Genomic DNA, 24,639 nt, shown 5'->3' on the forward strand with positions numbered 1-24,639 from the left:
TAATTATCGGTACTTAAATATAATTTTAGTCTTATTTTATCTCAAAATTAATAAATTTCAATAAAATATGAATTGTATCAGATATGAATAGATAAAAGACATGGTTATCACCTAATGAAAAATATTATCAATACTTTTTCATTTTATTAATTATATTAATGATTATAAGATAATATTTATTCAGATTTTTATAGTTATTAATAACGCACACCATATCAATCACTCAATAGTTCAAAGGTTAAACTATATGATGTGGACTAAACTGAAAGTAAAATATAACATATATATGATTTTAAAGAAAAATAGTTAGATGAACAAAATGAAAAAAGTGATGGTTGAGATAATGAACTATAATTTACCCTAAGTTCAACAATGTTATTTTTTAAAATATACATTTTTCAAACAATATAATTATATTTACATTTAGTTTTAAACAAAATATTAAATATGTTTATTTAAAATTTTAAGAAATAGAATGATTAAATTAATACAATTAAGACACAAATCATTTTGCCGTTGATTACTTCAAAGGCACTGTGCTTTTCTTCTTGTCATTTGCTGGGGAAAGGAAAACACATGAAATCAAAGGAATTTCAACTTCAATATTAACCATAGAAATACTTGAAGAAGGAAAAAAAAAAACAAACAAACAAAGGGAACTGCTAAATACGAGGGAAGCAATGAAAACGGTATCAGCTAAGCTAAAACACGATAGAACTTCACTTTCTTCATTATCACGTCCTTATTCTCCAACTCCTATTGCATCCAACGCTAAACCCAGAAACCCATCTTCATCGTCTCTGCTAAATGAATTCGTGAACTTCTGCTATCGAAGGGACCTTCCAAGGGCCATGAAAGCCATTGCTGCCATGGAAAGGCACGGGATTTAGGCTGATTCGGTCACCTTCTCTGAGTTGATCAAGTGCTGCTTAGCTCGCAACGCTGTAGAACAAGGGAGACTCGTTCACAAGCACGTTTCCTCAAATGGGTATCAACCGAACTGATTAGTATGTATGTAAAGTTTAAATTGGTACAAGAAGCGCCGGCTATGTTCGACCAAATGCCTGGGAGAAATGTTATTTCTTGGACGACGATGATATTGTTATGGAATGAGAGAAATAGAGTAAGATTCGAGAGAGAATAAGAGAATTTAGAGAAGGAAACAGTCAATCATTCATTTTATAGGGGAAAATGTTGATTTACACACCAGTTTTATTTAGTTACATGCTGGTATCTAAAAATGTCAGTTGACATTCTATGCTAACAAATTGTCTAACAGGCTGATTCATATGATTCTTTGGCTGTTACAGGTATCGGGCCATTCTGATTGGGTCGATCCACATTTCCCTTGATATCTTCAGCCTGCTTCAACCCTTCAGGTAACTCTAATTCCTTTTTTCCTCGTGCTTCAATTCCCTCTTTCATTCCAATTTCCTCTTTCATTCCAATTCCCAAATTACATTCCATAATCTCTAATTCTCGTTTCTTCTCTATTCTCAATTCCTGTTCATTCGAATCCTGCTCATTTCCTCGATCTTCCCTTTCTTCTCCAACTACAACAATACCCACCCCACAAGACGAGCCTTGTCCCCAATGGTCAAACGTAGGAAACTGACCTCGTAACACGAATAATCTTCCTAAGTATCATTTGTTTCATCCAGATTTTGCCATCAAACCAAAAGGTGAGTGATTGGTTTCCCATTTCTGTTTACGATACATCTCCCAACAACTTTTAAAGGTTTGATTCGGAACTAACCATCGTCTTCTATTTCAGGAGGATCTGTTGCAACTCGTGAGGAGTCCCCGATGAATTTCTTCAAGAGGCTGACATGAAATAATGGGTGGAGTCTTGATGAGGCTAGTAAGTCCAATCTATAAGCCACTTCCCTTATCTTTTCCAGTATCTTGTAGGGTTCATAGTATTTAGCTGCTAATTTCAAATGTTTTCGCAGGGCAATTGAAGACTGCCTATATGACTGCAATTTGAGGTAAACCAAATCTTCAATAGTAAAATCTCTTTCTGATATGCTTTTATCTGCTTACTGCTTCATTCTGTTGCTGACTAATTCTAACTGATGTTTAACCAATTGTCTCATATGTTCTTGCTATGCTGATTTCACTGACTGACTGTAGTGTAGTATATGTAGGCCAAACCATAATAGGTGGTTTGTACCCATATAAAGCCTGAAATGGAGTCAGTTTTAAAGCAGTATGGTAAGTGGTGTTGTACCACCACTCTGCTTGGGGTAACCATTTAGCCCCACTGTCTAGGTTTGATATAAACGAATACCCCTTAATACTGCTCCAAGCATTGATTTACCCTCTCTGTTTGTCCATCAGTTCAGGATGATAAGCAGTGTTGAAAAGGGTCTTATACCTAGTTGCTTAATCATTCTTTCCAAAATAAACTAGTAAAGGTCTTGTCTCTATCAGAGACGGTCATTGAGGCTGACCATGTAACTTATAGACATTGTCTAAGTAGAGTTTAGCTACCTCTACTGCAGAATAAGGATGTGATAAGGGCAGGAAAATGACTGTATTTTGTAAACTTATCCACAATAACCAAATGCAGTTTTTTTAAGAGAAGTAGGCAAACCTTCAATGAAATCCAAGTTATAACTAAGATTTTAGGTTAGCCAATAAAAGTTTGACCTAATTATGTAATATGTAGCCGTGCCCTAGAATGTCCACCCTGAGCACAATCATGTAGTGTTTGAATAATTTCACCCTAAGGCTTCCATTAGCCCCAATATAAACTCTCCCATCATATCCAAGAACAGCCTTAGATATTTCCATTTACTGTCAGCAGAAGAATTAATAGTCAGAATAGAAATCCAATTTTGAGCTAAAGAATCACCTTGATAGCTTTCTTCAATTCTTGAACCCAAGTAGGCACCAAAACTGTCACCCCCATAGCCAAATACTGAGCTTGATCCTCCCATCTTCTAGACAAAGCATCAGCAACCACATTTGATTTTCCTTTATATACTGAATAGTATAGTCTAATCCCAACAGTTTTCAACCCTTTTTTCTGAATAGTGGTAGTCGGTTTCTATTCTAGAAAAAACTTTAAGGGCTCATGGTCAGTTTTAATCACAATGGTTTACTCTCCAAGTAGTGTCTCCATTTAGAAACAACCAAGAGAATAGCAAGATATTCTCTTTCATAAATAGATAGTGTTGAGTGTCTAGGACTTAAAGATTACTCAATAAGCATAGGTCTGCCTTCTTGTGAAAGAACACCCACCCCCCAGAACTAGCATCTTTTTCTAAATAAAAGGGCTTAGAAAAATTGGTAAAGCTAATACTAGAGAGACACATAGCTTTTTTAAGATCTTCAAAAGCAGTACACGCAGCAGCAAGTCCATTGAAAGCCATCCTTCTTTACATCTGTGCAATGGTCTCTTAAAATGCCCTAATTTCTTATAAATCTTCTATAATATCCTGTCAACCCAAGAAATCCTCTAAGAGATTTAAAAGATTTAGGCTTGGGCCAAGCGGCATAGCTTCCACCTTACTAGGGTCTGGAAACCCTGCAGCAGATAATATGACCTAGATACTCACTTTAGTAATGGTCTCTTAATAATGCCATAATTTCTTATAAATCTTCTATAATATCCTGTCAACCCAAGAAATCCTCTAAGAGATTTAAAGATTTAGGCTTGGGCCAAGCATGCACTTCCACCCTTACTAGGGTCTGTAGAAACCCCTGCAGCAGAGATAATATGACCTAGATACTCCACTTTAGTCTGACCAAAAAAACACTTGGAGAGTTTTGCAAATAATTGGTTCATTTGCAAAACTTCCAAAACTAACTGTAAATGTTCAACATGGTCTGCCATACTGCTACTGTAGACCAATATATCATCAAAGAAAACTAAAACAAACTTTCTAAGAAAAAAATTGAATAATTCATTCATAAGATCCTGAAATGTAGCAGGAGCATTAGTAAGGCCAAAAGACATTACCTTAAATTCATAATGGCCTTGATGTTCTAAAAGCAGTCTTGTAAATGTCTTCTGGTTTAATTCTGATCTGACAATAGCCTGACCTCAAATCAATTTTTGAAATAAACAACCCCATGTAGCTCATCCAATAAATCTTCTACAATAGGAATAGGAAACTTATCTTTGATAGTTAGACTGTTTAATTGCCTGTAATCCACACAAAATCTCCATGTGCCATCCTTCTTTTTAATAAGAAGGCAGGGAGAGACAAAGGAGCTCCTACTAGGTTGAATAACAGAAGAAGAAAGCATAGAAGCTATTTGTTTTTCTACCTCAACATTTTGATTATGAGTAAATCTGTAGGGCCTTAAATTGACATGTGTGGCAATGGGTTTAAGTGGAATTGCATGGTCATGAGACCTCTGTGGAGGTAAACCTTCAGGTTCAGCAAAAATTGTACTGTATTTGTCCAGTACATGTTGTAGTTCAATAAAAATAAAAGTAGCATGTTTCTGCCATAGTTAATAGGATAATATGACCCAAAATCAGAATCCCCTACACTCATTTTAAGTAAAGTAGCCCCTGAAATTTGCTACAGTTCATTTGAGGCTGTTGGCCTTGAATACAAATCTGCTTTCCTTCATGATCAAAACTTAAAGTCATATTAAGTCCATTAGATTTGGACTGAATAACTTCATCCAATCCACCCCCAGAACCATATCACTTCCACCCAATTTAAGCAGTCTAAATCATGCAAAAAAGTATGTCCTTGTATTTGCCACTCTACTTTATTGCATCTAGCAGTACTAAATAGTTGTTGGCCATTAGCCACAGTAATGGCCAAAGGATAGGGGGTAGTAATTTGAATGCCAGCATCAGACCATTTAGGGGTCAAAAAACTGTGTTTACTGCCACTATCAATTAAGATTTCAATGGTTTTCCTTGAATAGTGTCCTGGATTCTTAATGTAGTATGACCAATAGAGCCAATAATAGCATTCATTGAGATTTCTAAGGTTTCTTCTTCTGTTTGTGGAGTCTGTTCTGATTCTGTATGAAAAAATTCCACTATAGTAACATCACTTCCTCAGTAATCATATTTAGCTGTATGTTTTTACATTGACCTGGAATGTATTTTTCACCACATTTAAAACAGAGATTATTCTGCCTTCTATACTCAATAAGAGTCTTCTTAGGATTTTGTATTGATGTAGAATTTGTATTTGCTGGCAGTGAAGATGGTTTAGAAACAATAATGGGGTTTGGGTATGGTGGGTTTTTAAAAGAGGGCATCAATCTTCTATTCTCAAACTCCACAAATAGTTCATAGAGTTTAGCTTGCTTACTTGCTTTAGACAGATTCTTAGGATCTAAAGCCTTGACCCTATGCTTAATATCATCTCTGAGTCCACTAATAAAAAGTGACAAAAAATTCCTCAGTAAAAGTAGGATTCTGCAAAAGCATATGAGGTTGTAACTCCTCAAACTTCTCCTGATAATCCTCAACAAATCCTTTCTGAGTTAGCTTAGTGAATTCTTCCACAATGTCAGAAAAAGATCTATCACTAAATCTATGACAAAGAGCAGCTTCAAACTCATGCCAAGTTACATGATGCTTCTGCATAATATAGTCATCAAACCATATTTCTGTTTTTCCTGTGAGATACATAGTAGCCACCTCAACTCTTTGCTCTACAGGAACATTGCATAGGGAAAAATACTTAAGGCACTTTTGAAGCCACCCCCTAGGATTTATTCCTTCAAAAAATGACAGTTCAATTTTAGGTCTATGCCACATACTCCCTGAACTGCTAAATGAATCCCCTGGTCCCCTATTTTCAGCTTCCAGCCCCAGCATAATAGGTTTAGTGTGACTGTTTTCACCCATTTGATTTTCAAACCTAGAATTGTTCTTAAGGGCTAAACAAGCATCATGCTTGTCTTTAAAAATCCCAGGTTCATTAGTCTTATAAGTGAATTTTGATTTATCCTTCACTACGGTCACCATAACAGGATTCTCCCCATTTTTAGGATTATTAGGAGTGTGTACCTGATCACCTGTAGACTGCTCTTGTTCACCATTTCTTCCCGTTAATATCTTCAATAACTCCTCCACATAGCCTTGATTAGTGGACATTCTTGCCTCTAGTGCTGCAATCCTGTTTTCCTGATTCTCCCACCATTTAGGTGGATTAGTCTCATCTTGGCCTTGTTTCACCAACGCAGTTAGGTCTTCAATTTGTTTTTGTATCCCAGATAATTCAGTTTCTGCCATAGCTTGGTTCTTCTTTGGCATGCCCACAATAAAATTTTGCCAGAATCGAAGCTCTGATTACCAAATTGTTATGGAATGAGAGAAATAGAGTAAGATTCGAGAAGAGAATAAGAGAATTTAGAGAAGGAAACAATCATTCATTCATTTCATAGGGGAAAATGTTGATTTACACAACAGTTTTATTTAGTTACAGGCTGGTACAGAGAATCTAAAAATGCCAGCTGACATTCTATGCTAACAAATTGCCTAACAAACTGATTCATATCATTCTTTGGCTGTTACAGGTACTGTGCCATTCTGATTGGGCCGATCCACATTTCCCTTGATATCTTCAGCCTGCTTCAACCCTTCAGGTAACTCTAATCCCTTTTCTCCTCGTTCTTCAATTCCCTCTTTCATTCCAATTCCCAAATTACATTCCATAATCCCTAACCCTCGTTCCTCCTCCATTCCCAATTCCTGTTCATTCGAATCCTGCTTCTTTCCTCGATCTTCCCTTTCTTCTCCAACTACAAAGATATCTGCTTATGCTAATGCCGGGATAAGTGACAAGGCGTTGGAGTTCTTTGTTTTAATGCTTAAAGAAGGCATGTTGCCTAATATGTTTACTTTCTCTTCGGTTTTGAGAGCCTGCAATGGGATATCCAATCTTAGGCAGATTCATTGTGGTCTAATTAAGGTGGGGTTAGAATCTGATGTTTTTTTTGTTAGGAGTGCTCTTATTGATGTTTATTCAAAATTGGATGAGTTAAGAGATGCGATTTGTGTTTTCAATGAAATGGAAAACTAAGGACCTGGTTGTTTGGAATTCGATTATCGGAGGGTTGGCACAGAATAGTGATGGCGATGAAGCTTTGAATCAGTTTCAAGAGGATAAAGAGCTGGATTTACAGCCGATCAAGCGACACTAACGAGTGTTCTGAGAGCCTGTACTGGTTTAGCTCTTTTAGAAGTAGGGAGGCAAGTCCATGTTCATGTGTTGAAGTTTGATGCGGATTTGATAATCAACAATGCACTTTTGGATATGATTTCACTTTTCGAGGATGCCGAGTCACTTTTCGAGCGGATGGTTCATAAGGATGTGATTTCATGGAGTACGATGATTGCAGGCTTAGCTCAAAATGGTTTTAGCCAAGAGGCATTGAAGCTCTTTGATTTAATGAAAGCTTCTGGTATGAAACCGAATTATATCACTATGGTTGGGTTCTTTTTGCCTGTAGCCATGCAGGTCTTGTGGATGATGGGATGTTTATTTCCGATCAATGAAGAGACTTTACGGGATTGATCCCGGAAGGGACACTATGGTTGTATCATTGATCTTCTTGGAAGGGCCGGCAAGCTTGACGAAGCAGTGAATTTGGTTCAGGAAATAGAATGTGAACCAGATGCTGTGACATGGAGAACCTTGGTGCATGCAGGGTTCATCGTAATGTGGATCTGACGATATATGCGGCTAAACAAGTTCTAAAACTCGATCCTGAAGATGCAGGGACATATGTATTGTTGTCCAATATCTATGCAAATTCTCAGAGATGGGATGATGTCACTGACATTAGGAGGCAAATGAGAGAAAAGGGCATTACAAAGGAGCCTGGCTGCAGCTGGATTGAAGTGAACAAGCAAATTCATGCTTTTATTTTAGGGGATACTGCACATCCAAAGATCAACAAAATCAACATGCGGCTGAATCAGTTGATTCACAAGTTAGTAGGAATCGGTTATGTTCCAGATACGAACTTCGTTCTGCAAGATCTTGAGGGGGAACAAAGAGACGACTCACTTTGGTATCATAGTGAGAAGTTGGCAATCGTATTCGGTTTAATGAGTTTGTCAAGTGGAAGTGCTATTAGGATTAGGAAAAACCTTAGGATCTGTGGAGACTATCATACCTTCGAAAGCTTGTTGCAAAGATGGAGTGTCGACTTATTGTCATCAGAGATCCTGTTCGTTACCACCATTTCCAGAACGGAGTATGTTCCTGTGGGGACTATTGGTAGCAAATGAAAAGATGGAGTTTTGACTTATCGTCATCAGAGATTCAATTTGTCACCGCCATTTCAAGAATGGAGTATGTTCTTGTGGCGACTATTGGTAGTCGTACGGCGACAAATCCAATTTCATTCAAACTACAAATGCAGGTACAAGTTTCCTTTGGAGGAAGACTTTGTCCAACTATATGATACTGTTTGTTCAATGGTATACACTCGCTTGCAAAAGAAGAAAAAGGGAAGGGAAAGGAGAGAAAAGGAGTATCCCAAGAGTCAAATAGACTCCTTATAACGTTTGGACGAAAAGATTACTTGCAATCTTTATGTTTGCAATCTGATGCTTTTTAAGACTTGCTTGGTTAATAAATTCTTACTGATGATTATTGTTCTGTTGATCTTCAATGTAACTATGATGGTCAAACATCTGATGCTCAACTATGATCGTAATCTGAGTGATTTATTAAATGAGTCGACGGTTTGGAACTGGGAAATTCAAATACCATTACAAGAAGGCTATGAACACATAACATCAGGCACATTCAATGCCATATAATCCATTAAGTTACATGATGAGCCACCTCTCTTCAGCAAAGATAGGCTGTTAAACTACTTCCTTTATCGATACATTACCAGGGCATGCCGAACCTCAGCTATCGAACGGTACAGACAAGGAAGAGAGGGAAGCTAAGAGTTACCCCTTGAGCATGAAGATGTGCCTTTTCAGTCCTCTTACAATTCGTCTCGAAGCTCCATCTCTTCCAGGTGGGATATATGATGTATAAGCTTTAATTATAGACTCGTAGACTTCAATTCCTCTCAAGTACTCGGCTTTGTTTAGAAACGTAATAAGGTTGAAAACGCAACAGTCAGATCGCATGTCTGCAAGTCCCTAGACATGAATACTGGGATATCACAATGCAGCAAAGTTTCAATGCATGTCATTTAGAATTCTAGACAAAGAATCCTTCTTGGCCACCACTAATTCCGGTTCAGGCAACTCAAAATTGTAATACATGCATTAAAAGTATCATTCTGCCAATTTTCTATGATAAATCACTCCATGTCCCGTCCCACCCGAAAAAAAATAGAGAAAGGAAATGGCATATAAATGCAATCATACATCATCAACATATGAAAAGTTATTTAAATATGGACCTCATTGTGGTCGTGAAGCAAAAAGGAGTGTGGCCATTGGATGGAAACGATAGCTGGAAGGCCTAGTTGCCGGAAATAGCGAGCATCTGTTGCACCGGAGAAAATCTCTGGCTTCCCAATCTTTTCATTAGCTTTCTTGATAGCTTCTTCCATTAGAATCCACCATGGATTAGAACTATCAGTGGCTGTTACAAGCCCAGATCATCATGTGAAGAGCTTTTGCTTAAACTGGAAACAGTAATACTTAGTTAGGAAAGCAAATGGCAAACCACCATGTGAAACTAGTAGAAGTGATCAGTTTTGTAATCCTTCTTGTCCTGAATTTTTATATTTAACACTAACAGATATTATTGCCCAATACCAATTTGTTTTTCCAAGAGACGAATGTTTCAACGTCTCTACCTCAAAGTCATGTTCGTGAAGAGCAGGTGCCCACTCCTCCGCTATCCGTTTCTCCAAGGATTCTATGTCAGCTGTGGTGGCATTTGAATATCGAAACCAGCTTCTGCTTCAGATGGCTGCAAATTCATGACAAAACCCTAGCAACAAATAACAAAGAACGTGTACAAGTTAGAGGCACATCAACATATCACCATTTTCTCAATGAATGTCAAATGTATATGGCTTGCATCACACACAAGATCGACGGAATGAGCATGACGGTGGGAAAGAAAATACGAGCTGAAAGGTCTACCTAACGATGCTTTAAATAATTGAGTAATTTTAGCATAGAAATTTGATTCTTTCCTTTAGCAACTCCAGTGCTTTGAGGGACTATGAGACAAAGATTAATGCACATGGTAAGCAATTGTCAAAGAAACTATGCAGGGAAACAGCTCAAGCTTAAGCACAACACAGCAATAGCTGACTGAAAAGCATAATTTCATGAAAGAAGGCAAGGAAAGTGAATGTTCATAAGCAAATGATGATCAAGCTTTGGGGCTTACTGTGGGAGAAGGTGTGCCAGCCTTCAGAAAAGCCATGTTAATCGATACGACTTCCCCTTCGGACTTCAAAACCAGCCTTAAGCAAATCGAACTGCGAAGCCCGGAACCTCCTGATGCTTTCAATGCTCTTGAAAAGGTTCTCCATGCACTATTGTCATAGAGCATTGCCCCATGTCATGGAGCTCCATGCTTTTTTTCACCAGCCACCACTGTGCCTTCTCGGCATAGAATAGCCTATAATTTTCATTCTGAGAAGGAAGCCCTGCTTTTTTTTCAAACACATATGATCATCACTAAGAGATTAGTACTGATCGACCAAACACCTAGGCTTCAAATACCCAACTATATATTTTACCCGTCTATTCCAAATAATATTTAGTTTTTAATGGTTTTAATCATGACTTTTCTTTTTTTTTTTAAGGTTTTAATCATTAATTCCAACGTATATGATCACTGATCGACCCATTATATTTGACAGGGTCAAATTTACTGAAAAATGATTATTTATTGTTCTGTCGATGCCTATAAATCTACACACACTAAGAGTCGATGTATAAATCGTCATGTAAAGACTAAAGAGCTCCAACCATCCATCGCAACTCATATTTTATCATCAACAATTACTTGTATGCAATAAAGTAGCAAAATTTAGTAAGATACAAACTGAACTAAATTCTGACAAATTGCTTCGTAATTACCTTCATCAAGCACAATTCCAACATTCATATCCTTGAAAATATCAGAGTAAGCTAGCTTCTAGCACCATCATTGCCACAATCTCTTCATCAGGCACAACGAAAAGTAAAGAGACCGTTTGGCCGAAACCCAGAACCTTCAACCTGCGAATAGCCTCCAACGCATTTCATATCCTGGGATTCTCTACCAATATCACCTCCTTCATCCACATAACCCCGAGAGGCGGATGTGTCCATTTCGAATCCTCAAATGGTACCACATCGGTGTGGGAGTTTAAAAGACGGAAGGCAGAAAAGGGTCGGAGCCTGGCCACTTGAGGAGAACAACTGGTTTGCCTTTGACGAATTCTATGACTCGGGATTCTAGAGAAATGGACTGGGCTTGGGGTAAGATGAATTGGGTTGAGGTTGATAGTCTGGGGAAGGTTGGGTTGTGTCGATTTGAAGGTATTGTTGGAATCACGATAGGATTTGGGATTGCTCGTCTTGGGATGGCGATGGTGTTGGATCTCCGAGAGCTGAAAGTGAAGAGAGGAACAGTGGAAGAAGATGGAGGGAAGAAGAAAAGGTTGACGATTTGAATGAGTTTTTTTTACCATATTATTTTATAATTTTTCATTGCGATAAAATTGGTACTAACATATTTAGTTTAAATTAATAATTTAATGATAATTTATAATAATTTTAAAGTTAATATGATTTATAATAATTTAATAAATATAATTTTTATTTTATATTTATTCGATAAATTTAATAAATTAATTATATTTTGAATTCAAATTATTAAAATATAATTTTAGAATAATTTAATATCTTCGGTGTTCTTTACCCGACAATAAAGAAAGTCCTTTCAATTTCACGTTCCAAAAGTCTCACTTTTTATACCATAATCAAAACTTCCCTATTCTTCATAATTTTCCGAAACAATCAAAAGAACCTCACGAAATATTTCGGGAAAATCTCATTTTCTCGATTCCCCTCCAACCCCAAAAAGAAGAAGGAGAAGAAAACGCCATAAACAATGGAGGATTGCATGAGACTCTGCATGAGAAAGCTAGCCCTTTGGTACACCAAGACGTTCAAGCCCTCATGACCACGACGAGCTCGAGCCCATCAGGCCACAATGGGTTTCGTCGGCCTTCCTCGGACCATGGCGCTTCGACGGTGGCTTGGAAGGAGTACGTCTACAGGGCCGCGTCCCCGGGGTTTTCGTCGCGGTGGTCGAAGTCCTCGTCTTGTTCGGGTTCCTATGCTGGTGAACCGCCAAGGCGGAGCCGCCACGACCGAAGCTGCCTTACCCAGGATGAGGCTCCACATTTACACTTACCGTGCTTTCCTGGACGCCGTTAACTTTTATTCGAGATGTGCGACATTTCTGAGCTCTCCACATTAGGTACGGATTGCTTTCAATATAATATATATATATTACTTATTGATTTCATAACGTTTAGTTTCATTACTATTTTAAAGCCTGTTAGTTGGGAAATAAAGATCGAGTATTGTTCCACATTTATGTGTTATTAATTTCTGTGATGGTTTTATATGAAGAATAAAGAAATGAGGAAATGAATAATGTATTCATGTCTACAATAAAATCCTATTTATGGTTGATTATCCGGATAAATTTATATTTTCTGCCGTAATTTCATAATTCAAACTTTTATCCTGTTCGACCAAATGATAATTGATAAGTAGCTTTATTTCTAAGGATATTATGGGAGTTTTATTGGTAACAACTCTTTGCAAGTTGAGGCTTAGTGCAGTAGTCTAATGCTCTTTAGCTGTCAACATCCGGTAGGTCTTGAATTCAAATCGAAGAGTATCCGATGCGAGTATAAGTCACGACCCGGTGTTTTATTTTTCCCACAAGACTTTTATATATTCGAGAGTCGTCATGTCTAAATATGTGGTTGATAGGGATGAGTATCGGTGCGTCAAGAAAAATCGAGTCTGATCGAATGGTTATGCTGTTTCGAGCTTGCAAGTTCTAACTCTTTACATAAGCATTCACTGACATTCGTGCAGAATCCTGGATACTATACAAGTTTCAAGCTCGATGAGTCTCTATCACTGTTTCATGTATTGGAGGGCTTACAATGGCTTTTTATGTATTTCAAGAGTCGTCCTGTTTGTATTCCAATCCTCATGTCTAATATGTGGTTGATAAGGGATTGAGTATCAGTACATCAGAAAAATAGAGTCCGATGTTCGAAATGATTGCTTGTTTCGAGCTTACAAGTTCTAACAGGCTTGCTTTAGCATCTTTACTTACAACATGCAGAATCCGGATGTTAAACGAATTTCAGCCCGATGAATCTCTATCTCGATTCCATGTGTATTGGAGGGCTCTACGAGGGTTATATCCTTGTAATCATGTTTCAATATTACATGATATGTATACTACGCTTTACTTGTAATCTTCATGCCAAATTCATACATAATCTTTTGTGTTAAATGAATTTTGAGCTTGATGAGTTTCTATTTCCGGTTTCAATGCGTTGGAGTGTTCAATGAGTTTCTTATTTGTTACCATGGTTTCCATGTATTGCAAGCTTGTCAAGTCTCAATTTCGAGCTCAATGGTTCCATGTATTTGGAGGATTCTCTTATACTCATTTTTGAATATTACTTTGATACGTATTCTAGGCTTTACTCAGGCATCTCACTGACAAATTCATGCAGATATTTGGTATTAAACGAATTGAGCTCGATGAGTTTGTCTTGAGTTTCCATGCTTGCTAATTATTTATACAGATGCTTAAAGAGAAATGAAGACTTAGAGCAACAAAACTAATTTCCTTTTTTCTTTTCAGGGGAATGCCGCTTTATCGAATCATGATCGGAGCAGGAAGTGGAGATGTATGGAAGAAGACGATAGCGTGTTCGTATACCGGGAAGGAACACTGGAACACAACATACAACCTGTCATTTCAACAAGACAAGCTCCAACAGCAATGATTCAGTTCAGTAGTTATTCGAGGCAAAGGGAACAACTACGCCACCGTTTGCTGCATCGTTCCGTTGAAGGACATCATAGTATGACACCTACAAAGGTTCACCATTTTGTTCATGGTTTCACATACTCCATAGTCGTTTTTTGGTTTGAAAAAACAATATTCTTTTTATCAACATTAAGAAAGATGACAAGAAAACTGATCTTGAGGACTTGAAGGAATTAGATTAGTCTTTTGTTCAATGATTCAGTGGCTGTGAATTTGAACTTAGAAAGTGGATTCTGTGCTCTCATATGGTGGTGTCTGTATACTTTTTCCGGATCAAATCGAGTTGAGACTAAATTTTCAACCTAGGTTTGATTCCTTCCTCCCATCCTATTCTGATTCATTTTCCCCCATAAGATTGTGGTAAAATTAAAATTATATTAATAGAATGTATAATTTATAAGGACCAATATGTAATTATACAAAATAATTAATTATCTTGTCAACATTTAATATTTAATAATTTAATAAATTATTCTAACTTTAATAATTTAATTGATAAAATTCATAGTTCAATGGTCAAAGTAAATCTATCTTATACTTAGTGATTATACAAGTAGTTTACCTTTATTATATCTTACATAATTTAGCATGGTAAGTTTTTTTTTTAATCTAGGGTGTTTACAAGTAGTATCTGTTTTAAAGACTCTCAATCATTTGATAATGAACGCTTAAACATCTAATGTTTAAATTTGAGACCTCTAAAAATAATAATTATTCCTTTAACCATTGAAGGCGACCGTTTCGTGCAATTTAGCATGATAATTGATATTACTTATTAATGATTTTTTTCCATCATATCTTATAGCCCATGTATATGCTCTTCTTATGAGAAAAGAAAAAATAACAGTTAAATTAGGAGTGTAATGAACAGAGTGTTTGATAAATATTTGTGAACCATTCATATAATGTTATTTATGATCGTTTATTAAGCTAAATAAACAGGTATGGACAAATTTTGTATCCATTTAATAAACGAACGAACACAAACATAGGTGTGTTCGGTTCGTTTATATTCATGAGCTTTTCATTTTATAAACTCGTTTATCAAATTGTTAATATACGTTAATGAACAAGCTCGTTTATCTGGTTCTCCTTTTTCTTTTCCTTTTTATATTTAAATTTAGTGTGGTAGTGACTAAATTAAACACATGGTGAATTTGGAGTTTAAATTGTTAAACATTAATAGCATAATTTATCATTTTTTCTTTAACTTGCAAATGAAAAGGTTGAAACTGAATATTAACATAAAATAACGTTAAACGAACATGCTCGTGAACAAATAGGCAAACATATTTAGGACCGTTAAACAAACATGTTCGTGAACATATAAACGAACATGGTTGGGGACATTAAACGAATATATTCATGAACAAAAGATAAATAAATATGAACAATTTCAAAATAAATAAACGAATATGAACACGATAGTAACAATTTAAACAAATACGAATCGAATATGAACACCTTAAAAAATAAATAAACACAAACATAATTTTATAAGTTAAAATTCAATACATTTAAATCCCTTATCAAGACCAATATATGACTCGTAAGAAGAGAGATGATTCTAGGAAATTCATGTTTTTTTTTCAAGACCAATGTGTAATACAATCTCGTCATCGGAAGAAATTTACAAAATAACAGTCAAAAAATGATTTAAAATTTATTTATTTATTTCAATTTGACTAATTGAGTATTTCATCATGAAGTTGAAGCCTATGGTCTTTGATTCGGTGTTTTATTTTATTTTATTTTGACTAGGTTTGGTTTATAAACAATTAAAATACAAAATAAAATAAGACATCATATAATTTAGAGTAAATTACATATTTAGTACTAAAACTATTACTTTTATTCTGATTTGGTATCTAAACTTTAACTTTTAAAAATCATACCTAGCTTTTAGTTCAGGTTTCAATTTGATATCTCGATGTTAAAAAATTAACAAAACTACTGACATAATATATTTTGATTTTTTCAATGATGATGTGGTATTATCTTATAATGACACATCAACATCACCCTAATATTTTTAACAATGGATTACCAAATTGGAAACTAAACTAAATGTTAGGTATGATTTAAAAAAATAAAATTTGGGTATCAAAACGGAAAAAATAATAGTTTAGATACTAAAAGTGTAGTTTACTCTATAATTTAAATGATATAAATACGAAATAAATATACAATTACAAGTATGCATTTCTTGTATAAATACCATACATTTAAAATATTTAATGATAAAATATTTTATAAATATATATAAAAGAACACAATATAAATATAAATAATCTAGTCATGTGTCATTGATTTATCAATAGAATTAATTGCTTGGTTGATTATTTCTTAAAAAGTAAAGAATGGTTGGGTTGTTTCAAGAAGAAAGAAACCAGAAGTGGGAAATATATTATAGTATCCAAAGATTTAATTATAAATTATTATATGATACACTATTAATAAAAAATAATTTGTCAGATAATATTTAAATAATGTAAGTGTTTCAATGACTTAACTTGGTGATAAAGTAACTTGGTGATAAAGTTTGAGAGTAATCTAAATATTAAAAAATTTAAATGTTTAAATTAAAATTTTCAAAAAATTTGAAGCGTTCAGTTTACATTTTTTTTTAAAATTGCGATATAAATGAAATTTTTAAAATTTTGAGATTAAAAAATTATGGGATGGATTTAATTAAGAGTACTTAAAAAATTTAAAAATTAATATGAATTTCTAAATTTTGCTGGGTTAAATTAAATATTTTAAAATTTTAAGTCTAGATTATATTTTTTAAACTTTTTGGAAGCCATGACCCCACTAGTCTCTATTACTTCCGTTACTGGTTTCAATATTCAATTTTTTAGAAATTTGAATTTATTTAAAAAAATAACACCATCTAAATATTATTTATGATATTTTTATTGAAAATAATGTCATCTAAATATTATTTAGAGTTTAAACCTTCTGGTTTGTTTCAAAAATATATTATAAAATTAATTATATTAAAATGTAAATATTATGGTTATAATTTTAAAAAACTTGACTAAAAAAACTTAACGAGTAATTAACTATCGAATTAAAAATTTATTGAATTGTTATAACAATCATAATACCAATTGAATTAGTGTTTGATCAAGTGTTACATCAAATGTTAGGGTTGTAAATAAGTCGAGTAGAGTTTAGTATTGTTGAGATCTATTAGACTCGAAAAGTTAAAGTTGAGCTATCGGTTTGAAATTTACGAGCTTAACATTTTCAAGTTCGACTCAAATTTAGAAACAAAAATTGAAGCTCGACTCAAAAGAACTTGAACTTGAAAATTTCTCAGATTTAACTCGATTGAAGATCAAACTTGAACTCATACTTGTACCTTAAGTACATGAAAACCTTATATTGTAAATTTTTAAAAAAAATATATATATATGTTTATATTATCAATAATTTAATTTAGAAATTAAAATTTAATATATTATTTTTTTTAAATTGCTTGCGAGCTTTTCAAGTTGAGTATGAAATAATTTGTTTCGACTCTTTAAGAACTCTAGTCAAATTCGAACTCGAATCAAATTAATTCGAGTATTAACCGAACTTTGATCAAATCGAACTCAAATACTTCTAGATCCATCTCGTCTCATTTACTTCCCTATTGATTTAACATTTTCATACAAAACCTCAAAGAAAAAGTGAAGAGAAAAAGTTATAAAATAAAATCCCAATAATGTGGCCTGCATACTAGAAAGCACTAAAAATTGGAAGAACAAAATAATTAAAAGTGCAATTAATACAAAGAAGATAGGATTATATTTATGATTTGTGTGACAGTTAGCAAACTTCCTTCAACATCCAACATTAATCAAACCTTTTTTTAAAAAATTTGGATAAACAACACAGTTGGTCATCTAACTATAAAAACAATTCATTTTGGTCATCAAAAAGATTTTTTACAAACAGGTCATCAGAGTTAGGTTATTTTTTCATTTTAGCCATCCGATTATCAAAAACTTTTATTTTAGTCACTCATAATTAACTTCCGTTAATAACATGTGTCCTCATATTGTGATGACACATGTCACCACCTTATTGACAGAAAAAATTATGAAAATTAGAACATTTGCTTTGAAAATATTCTCCATTAAGTGATAAGTGGTCATCTATCTATTTGAATTATCAATTTATGAAGAAAAACCTAAATAGATTGTATATTGACACAATATTCCATTATTCATTAATTTTACGTGATTGAAAACGTTGAATGAAAGTATTATTTGTATCAGAACTGATAATAATAAAATTATAACAGCGGTCTTCAACTTCCATTAATAATTTTGACTGCATTTGTCTTATACAATTACCAAGATTAAGTCAGGTCCAATCATTAAACAAGACACAAAACTCTTCCAACTTTACTTTTTGGTCCATGAAATTCAAAATCAAGATCTTATTGAAGGGATGCTATGAAACCAGGGAGATAAGAGAGTAAATAAACAAAATCGCAAAATGAAAACATATTAATAATTTATGTGAAAAACTCTAAATGAAAAAATCACGAAAAATGAGAAATTTTCATTATATCAAAAATATATTTTAACTTATAATACATTTCGTGTATTAAACAATAGGGTAAACTATATGTTTAGTACCTAAACAATTACTTTTATTCTGTTTTGATACCTACACTTCATCTATTTTCAAAATCATACTTAATTTTTAGTTTAGGTTTTAATTTAGTATTCCGTCGTTAAATAATTAATATAACAATTGAAGTGATATTTTTTAATTTTTTCAATGATGATGTGACATTATCTTATGATGACACATCAACATGACCGTTAAGTTTTTAACAACGAGGTACCAAAATGAAACTTAAACTAATGTTAGGTATGATTTTGAAAAAAAAGTTTGGGTACCAAAATGGAACAAAAGTAATAATTTAGGTATTAAACGTGTAGTTTACCTTAGATAATAACTCTATAGCTATTAGTTTATTTTTAGATATAATCATGTGAAAAGTTGTCCAACAACTAAGTAGTTTCAAGATGGTCCAAATATTGCTTTTATTGCATATCCACCCATCGAGAAATGACTCTTTTTCTTCCAACCATTTTATGTGGAACACTAAATTATTAATTAGGGTTTGGCTAAGCAATTTTTAGGTACATTTTAATCAATCATTTATTATTTTCGCATGCGAGAGATTTTATTTTAAAATTTATGTCGAATAAAATCTTTTTAAATTCAAATTAAATTAAGTTTCAGATGAAAGGGCAAAACTTTCGAGATAATGTTCTGAAAGAAATTAATTCACGAGCTAATGCACTCCCATGATTAATTGCTCAAATAGGGTGAAATCCACAGTGTTGGCCGTAGGTCGCCATGCACTCCGGGCGACCTACCCTTGCTCAAACAGAGAGAATGAACGTTCAAACAGAGAGAATGAACGTGTTGCATGGCACATGCACGTCCCAACACATAGGTCGCCATGCCCTCCGGGCGACCTTGTAGGTCGCCATGCACTCCGGGCGACCTACCCTCGCTCGGCTTCCCTCGGATGCCCTCGCATAGCTCGCTCGGTTGCCCTCGGATGCCCTCGCATAGCTCGTTCGGATGGCCTCAGATGCCCAGCGTGTTGGGACGTGCATGGCACATGCAATCTCTTGTAGCTCGCCGGGAAGACATGGCGACCTAGTAGGTCGCCCGAAAGGCATGGCGACCTATGACCAACACTGTGGATTTCATCTTATTTGAGCAATTAATCTTGGGAGTGCTTTATCTCGTGAATTAATTTTTTTCCAGAACATTATCTCGAAAGTTTTTCCAGATGAAAGATATATATACTCTTCAAATCGGATCAGGTCGGTCGAAAATCTGACCTAACCCGACCCATCATCATTTTAATGTTCATAATAGAAAATTATTGTGATAAATATTTAAATTATGATAATATTAATTTACAGTCAAATTTGACTATTTATTATGGGAAAACAAAAGATGATATGGTCATTTTCTTCCTTGGTTGGCCTGACCATGCATATAATATATAAGGAAGCAACTCTGTATATATATATATATATCATAAAAAATTTGACAAACAGGTAGCCTAAGTCATTAAATTAGCACATGTGGATGAGTAATTATTAGCCCATTAATTTGAAAAACTTCAAATCAATCGTCTACGTGATAGAGAAAAACTATTTCATATCATTAATTGATTGATTTAATTTATTTTTTGGTCCAACTAATATTTTCGGAGACAATTTTTGAACAAAATTGTTTTAGCACTCTATATTTTTAGAGTGTTTTTAGAGATTAAGTTGTTAATATTAGTTTGTTGTAGTAAGTATTTAGTGAAAAATATTTAAGAGGGTGAAAAATGTAGATTGTTTAAGTATGATAACATGTTCACAAAACATGAGAGACCCATTTTGATTAAAACGCGTCTTATACTTGTTGAGTAGTGATTCTTTTATTGAGCTTGACTCCATGGGGTAAGGTTCATTGAATTTGAAGTAAGTTAATGATTTAGTATGTTTACAAGGTAATAACAATTTAAATCTCTTTTTGTCAGTAATAATATATACACCTTACACACGTAAGTGTTTGAACTAATTTTTTTTTTTAAGAAAAATAACATTTCGACCACTTGATAGATTCAATTAAGGTTGTAGACGTGCCAAGTCGAGCTCGAGTATTGTTGAGTTCGACTTGACTTAAAAAGTCTAAAGCTGAGCTCGTCTCAACTCGAAAACTCATGAGCTTAAAATTGTCAAGTTCGACTCAAACTCAAAATCAAAAATTAAAACTCCACAAGACTCGAAAGTTCATTAGCTTAAAATTTTCAAGCTCGATTCAAAATAAAAAATTAAAGTTTGACTCGAACTCAAAAAAATTTAAACTCGAATCATGCTCAATCTTAACTTGATTGAAGCTTAAACTCGAGCTAAGTTCAAATTCGAACTCAAATTTGAACCTAAACTTCAAGTATATGAAAGTCTTATATTATAATATATATTAAAAATATATAAACGTTTATATTGTGAATAATTTAATATATTATTTTTTCGAGTTGTTCATAAATTTTTTTGAATCAGGTATCAAGTAACTTATTTTGACTCGTTAAGAATTCAAATCGAGTCTATTTGATTCGAGTATTATCTGAATTTTCATCAAGTCGAACTCAAATAACTAGTATTTATTCTGACTCTTCTCTTGTTAAGTAGTCGAGTAACAGAGTGCCAAGTCACCCCACGCGCTCTCACTGTACATCCCTTATTGTCCGACACGTGTCCTACCAACAACCTTATAAGTACTCACTTCCCTTATATCCCGCTTCTTCATCCAAAAAATTTGCCCCAAAAAACCGTTTTCGAAACCAGACGGAATCGTCCCGCCTTTCTCGTTTCATTCCATCTTTCATTTCTCCGTCACCCGCCTCCGGCTTCGGCAACCACCGCCTTACCCACCACCACACGATAATGGAAGCTCGCCGGCAATCATCGAACGAACCCGTACAATCTCCGAAGCCAAAAACGAAAAAGATTTATTTCGAGGAAGATTCCACCAACGCCTCATATGAAGCATTACCGAATGCAGTGTTCTTCACGCTGTTTTTCTCGGTGGTTTATTTTCTCCTTTCACGGTGGCGTGAAAAGATCCGTACTTCCACGCCTCTTCACCTCGTCACCTCCTCGGAGATCGTCGCGCTTTTCGCTTTGATCGCCTCGTTTATTTACCTTTTAGGGTTCTTCGGGATTGATTTCGTTAAGTCTTTGATTCTACGACCCTCTACCGACGTTTGGATTTCAGAGGACGTTGAAGAGAATGGAGTTTTGCTTCGTAAAGAAGATATCGGCAAAGTCCCTTGCGGGCAAGCTCTTGATTGCTCGGCTCCGGCAGCACCGGTTTTATCTGACCAGAAAGTGTTCGATGAAAAGCCTGTGAGAGTTACAACCGAGGAAGACGAAGAAATAGTTAAAGCCGTTGTGGCTGGAACAATCCCTTCATATTCTTTGGAATCGAAGTTAGGCGATTGCAAGAGAGCTGCTGCGATAAGGCGTGATGCATTGGTTAGATTAACGGGGAAGTCGTTGTCAGGATTGCCTTTGGATGGATTCGATTACGATGCAATTTTAGGACAGTGCTGTGAGATGCCGATTGGTTACGTGCAGATCCCCGTAGGAATTGCCGGGCCATTGTTGCTTAATGGAAGAGAGTACTCGGTTCCTATGGCAACCACGGAAGGGTGCTTAGTAGCTAGCACTAATAGGGGATGTAAGGCTATTCATTTGTCTGGTGGAGCTTCAAGTGTTTTACTGAAAGATGGAATGACTAGAGCTCCTGTTGTAAGGTTTGGTACCGCCAAAAGAGCAGCTGATTTGAAGTTGTATTTGGAGGATCCTTTAAATTTTGAGACCTTGGCTGTTGCTTTTAACAGGTTTGTTTTGATATTTTCGAGTTATGAGTTGATTAAACTAACATGTTACTGGTTAGTTGAGAGCTTTGTTTTTTTTATATGGTTGCAGATCAAGTAGATTTGCTAGGCTTCAAGGTATAAAATGTGCCATTGCTGGGAAGAATCTTTATTTGAGATTTGTTTGCAGCACCGGTGATGCGATGGGGATGAACATGGTTTCGAAAGGTGTCCAAAACGTTTTGGATTTCCTTCAAACTGATTTCCCTGACATGGATGTCATCGGCATATCTGGCGAGTTTCGATTCCATGAACTTATATAATTTTCTTCCGTTTCATTGTTTGTGCTTAGACCATTAAATTATGTGGATTTCTTATGGAAATAGGAAATTTCTGTTCAGACAAAAAGCCCGCTGCGGTGAATTGGATTGAAGGACGAGGCAAATCTGTTGTCTGTGAGGCCATCATTAAGGGTGATGTGGTGAGGGAAGTCTTGAAGACTAGTGTTGAATCCCTTGTGGAGCTTAACGTGCTTAAGAACCTTACTGGATCTGCTATGGCCGGAGCATTGGGTGGATTCAATGCACACACTAGTAACATCGTGACTGCAATCTACATCGCTACCGGTCAAGATCCGGCTCAGAACGTTGAGAGCTCTCATTGCATCACGATGATGGAAGCTGTGAATGATGGCAAGGACCTTCACATCTCCGTCACAATGCCTTCCATCGAGGTGATTGATCATGTCACCGTCTGATATTCAAATTATCTAGCAAAGTAAAACCGGGTACTGATGTAAGTTCTGATTTATCTTTTAGGTCGGCACTGTTGGTGGTGGAACTCAGCTTGCATCTCAGTCGGCATGCTTGAATCTTCTCGGAGTCAAGGGTGCGAACCGAGAGTCACCTGGTGCGAACTCTAGACTCCTTGCAACCATCGTAGCTGGTGCAGTCCTTGCGGGAGAACTGTCGCTCATGTCCGCACTGGCAGCTGGGCAACTAGTTAAGAGCCATATGAAGTACAATAGGTCAAGTAAGGAAGCTTCCAACACTGCTTAAAGAACACTTAATAAATGTATGGCAGGATTCATTCTCAAGGATTCATTCGCATGGTGTAAAACCAAAACCATTTTAAGATTGTTGGACGAGTGAAAATAGATGACTAAGAATAACAGTAAGAAATGAAAAGCTAATCTTAGCCGTCTATTTTCACTTATCTAACGATCCTAAAAGACAATATATGTATTGGTAATTAGCCTGAAAAAATTAGTGTAAAAGTTGCAAATCCCATAGTTTAAATTGTGTTGAAAGGTAATGAGATAGATATAATGTCTTTGTATTTTGTAAAATCACAGAATTGTTAATTAATTAATTTTTTTGTTTTCATTCTCTTCATTGATTCTATATACTGTTTCCCGTGTAGATTCTCCATGCTGTAATCTTTCTCTGCTGTATTTATTGCATCATAATTCATATCTTCTCTGCTATAGTTTGCTTTCAATTTATATTGTTAATTCACAATTTCACTGTACCGGGCGAATGCTATTCTTAATAGAAATATAAGTATCATACCCGTTGATGAATGATTGTACTTTTATCCGATCTGAAAAATGACATCCGTTTGATGAATGATTATACAATGACTGTCCTTACCAGTTAATTTTTTAAACAGTCAAAATCTAACAAAGAATCAAACCCTAAAATACCAAAAAAAGAAACATCGAAAATAGAGAGAAAGAAAGACCAACAATAAAGTGAATAAAAAAAGTGAAAAGTCAACTAACGATGATCAGTTTAAACGAATAATAATCTGATCAATCAATTATTGATATAAACTTTATAATATAATTTGACTCATACTGGGATACAAGCATATACATGTCATAATATATATGATTCTGTTTACGATGATAAATGAGTTAGGGTAATTATAGGTGGTTTATCTTTTCTATTTTAGATAAATAGTTGTAATATGTGATGGACTAGTTGTTGATTGATACCAACATATTCCATCTTCATAAAGATGTGGGAAAGAGATGAATAAAGTTAAATTTATTCCATTCTTTCTCTCAGTCTTTATCAAGATATTTTATAGTGACTCCGAGAGTAGGTGTCAAAAGTATAATCATTATGACTACTCACAAGCTTTTAAACTAGACAAATATGATCAAGTAGCGGTAGATTTAACTCTAATAGATCACATAAATCTGTCAAATGTTAGATAATTGGT

General features: G+C 34.9%; 1 protein-coding gene and 2 pseudogenes across 1 annotated transcript; 2 read left to right on the forward strand and 1 right to left on the reverse strand.

Moving 5' to 3' along the window:
- Positions 1–507: 507 nt before the first annotated feature.
- LOC120151080 lies at positions 508–8,303 on the forward strand (annotated as a pseudogene).
- Positions 8,304–8,618: 315 nt separating this feature from the next.
- LOC120151082 lies at positions 8,619–11,582 on the reverse strand (annotated as a pseudogene).
- A 9,776-nt stretch (positions 11,583–21,358) lies between these two features.
- On the forward strand, positions 21,359–23,561 carry LOC120151081 (3-hydroxy-3-methylglutaryl-coenzyme A reductase 1-like). The gene is made up of 4 exons (XM_039163625.1): positions 21,359–22,434; positions 22,523–22,704; positions 22,797–23,143; positions 23,229–23,561. Exons 1-4 carry the CDS (start codon positions 21,476–21,478, stop codon positions 23,466–23,468), a joined length of 1,728 nt encoding a protein of 575 aa, XP_039019556.1. The 5' UTR covers positions 21,359–21,475; the 3' UTR covers positions 23,469–23,561.
- The last annotated feature ends 1,078 nt before the right edge of the window (positions 23,562–24,639 follow it).

This window comes from Hibiscus syriacus, unplaced genomic scaffold, assembly GCF_006381635.1.
Source record: "Hibiscus syriacus cultivar Baekdansim isolate YM2019G1 unplaced genomic scaffold, ASM638163v2 tig00111027_pilon, whole genome shotgun sequence".
NCBI lineage: Eukaryota > Viridiplantae > Streptophyta > Magnoliopsida > Malvales > Malvaceae > Hibiscus > Hibiscus syriacus.

Coding starts and splice junctions, on each gene's coding strand:
- LOC120151081 (XM_039163625.1), top strand. CDS start 21,476: ATGGAAGCTCGCCGGCAATCATCGAACGAACCCGTACAATCTCCGAAG. Junction 22,435..22,522: donor TTGGCTGTTGCTTTTAACAG/GTTTGTTTTGAT, acceptor ATATGGTTGCAG/ATCAAGTAGATTTGCTAGGC. Junction 23,144..23,228: donor TCACAATGCCTTCCATCGAG/GTGATTGATCAT, acceptor TTTATCTTTTAG/GTCGGCACTGTTGGTGGTGG.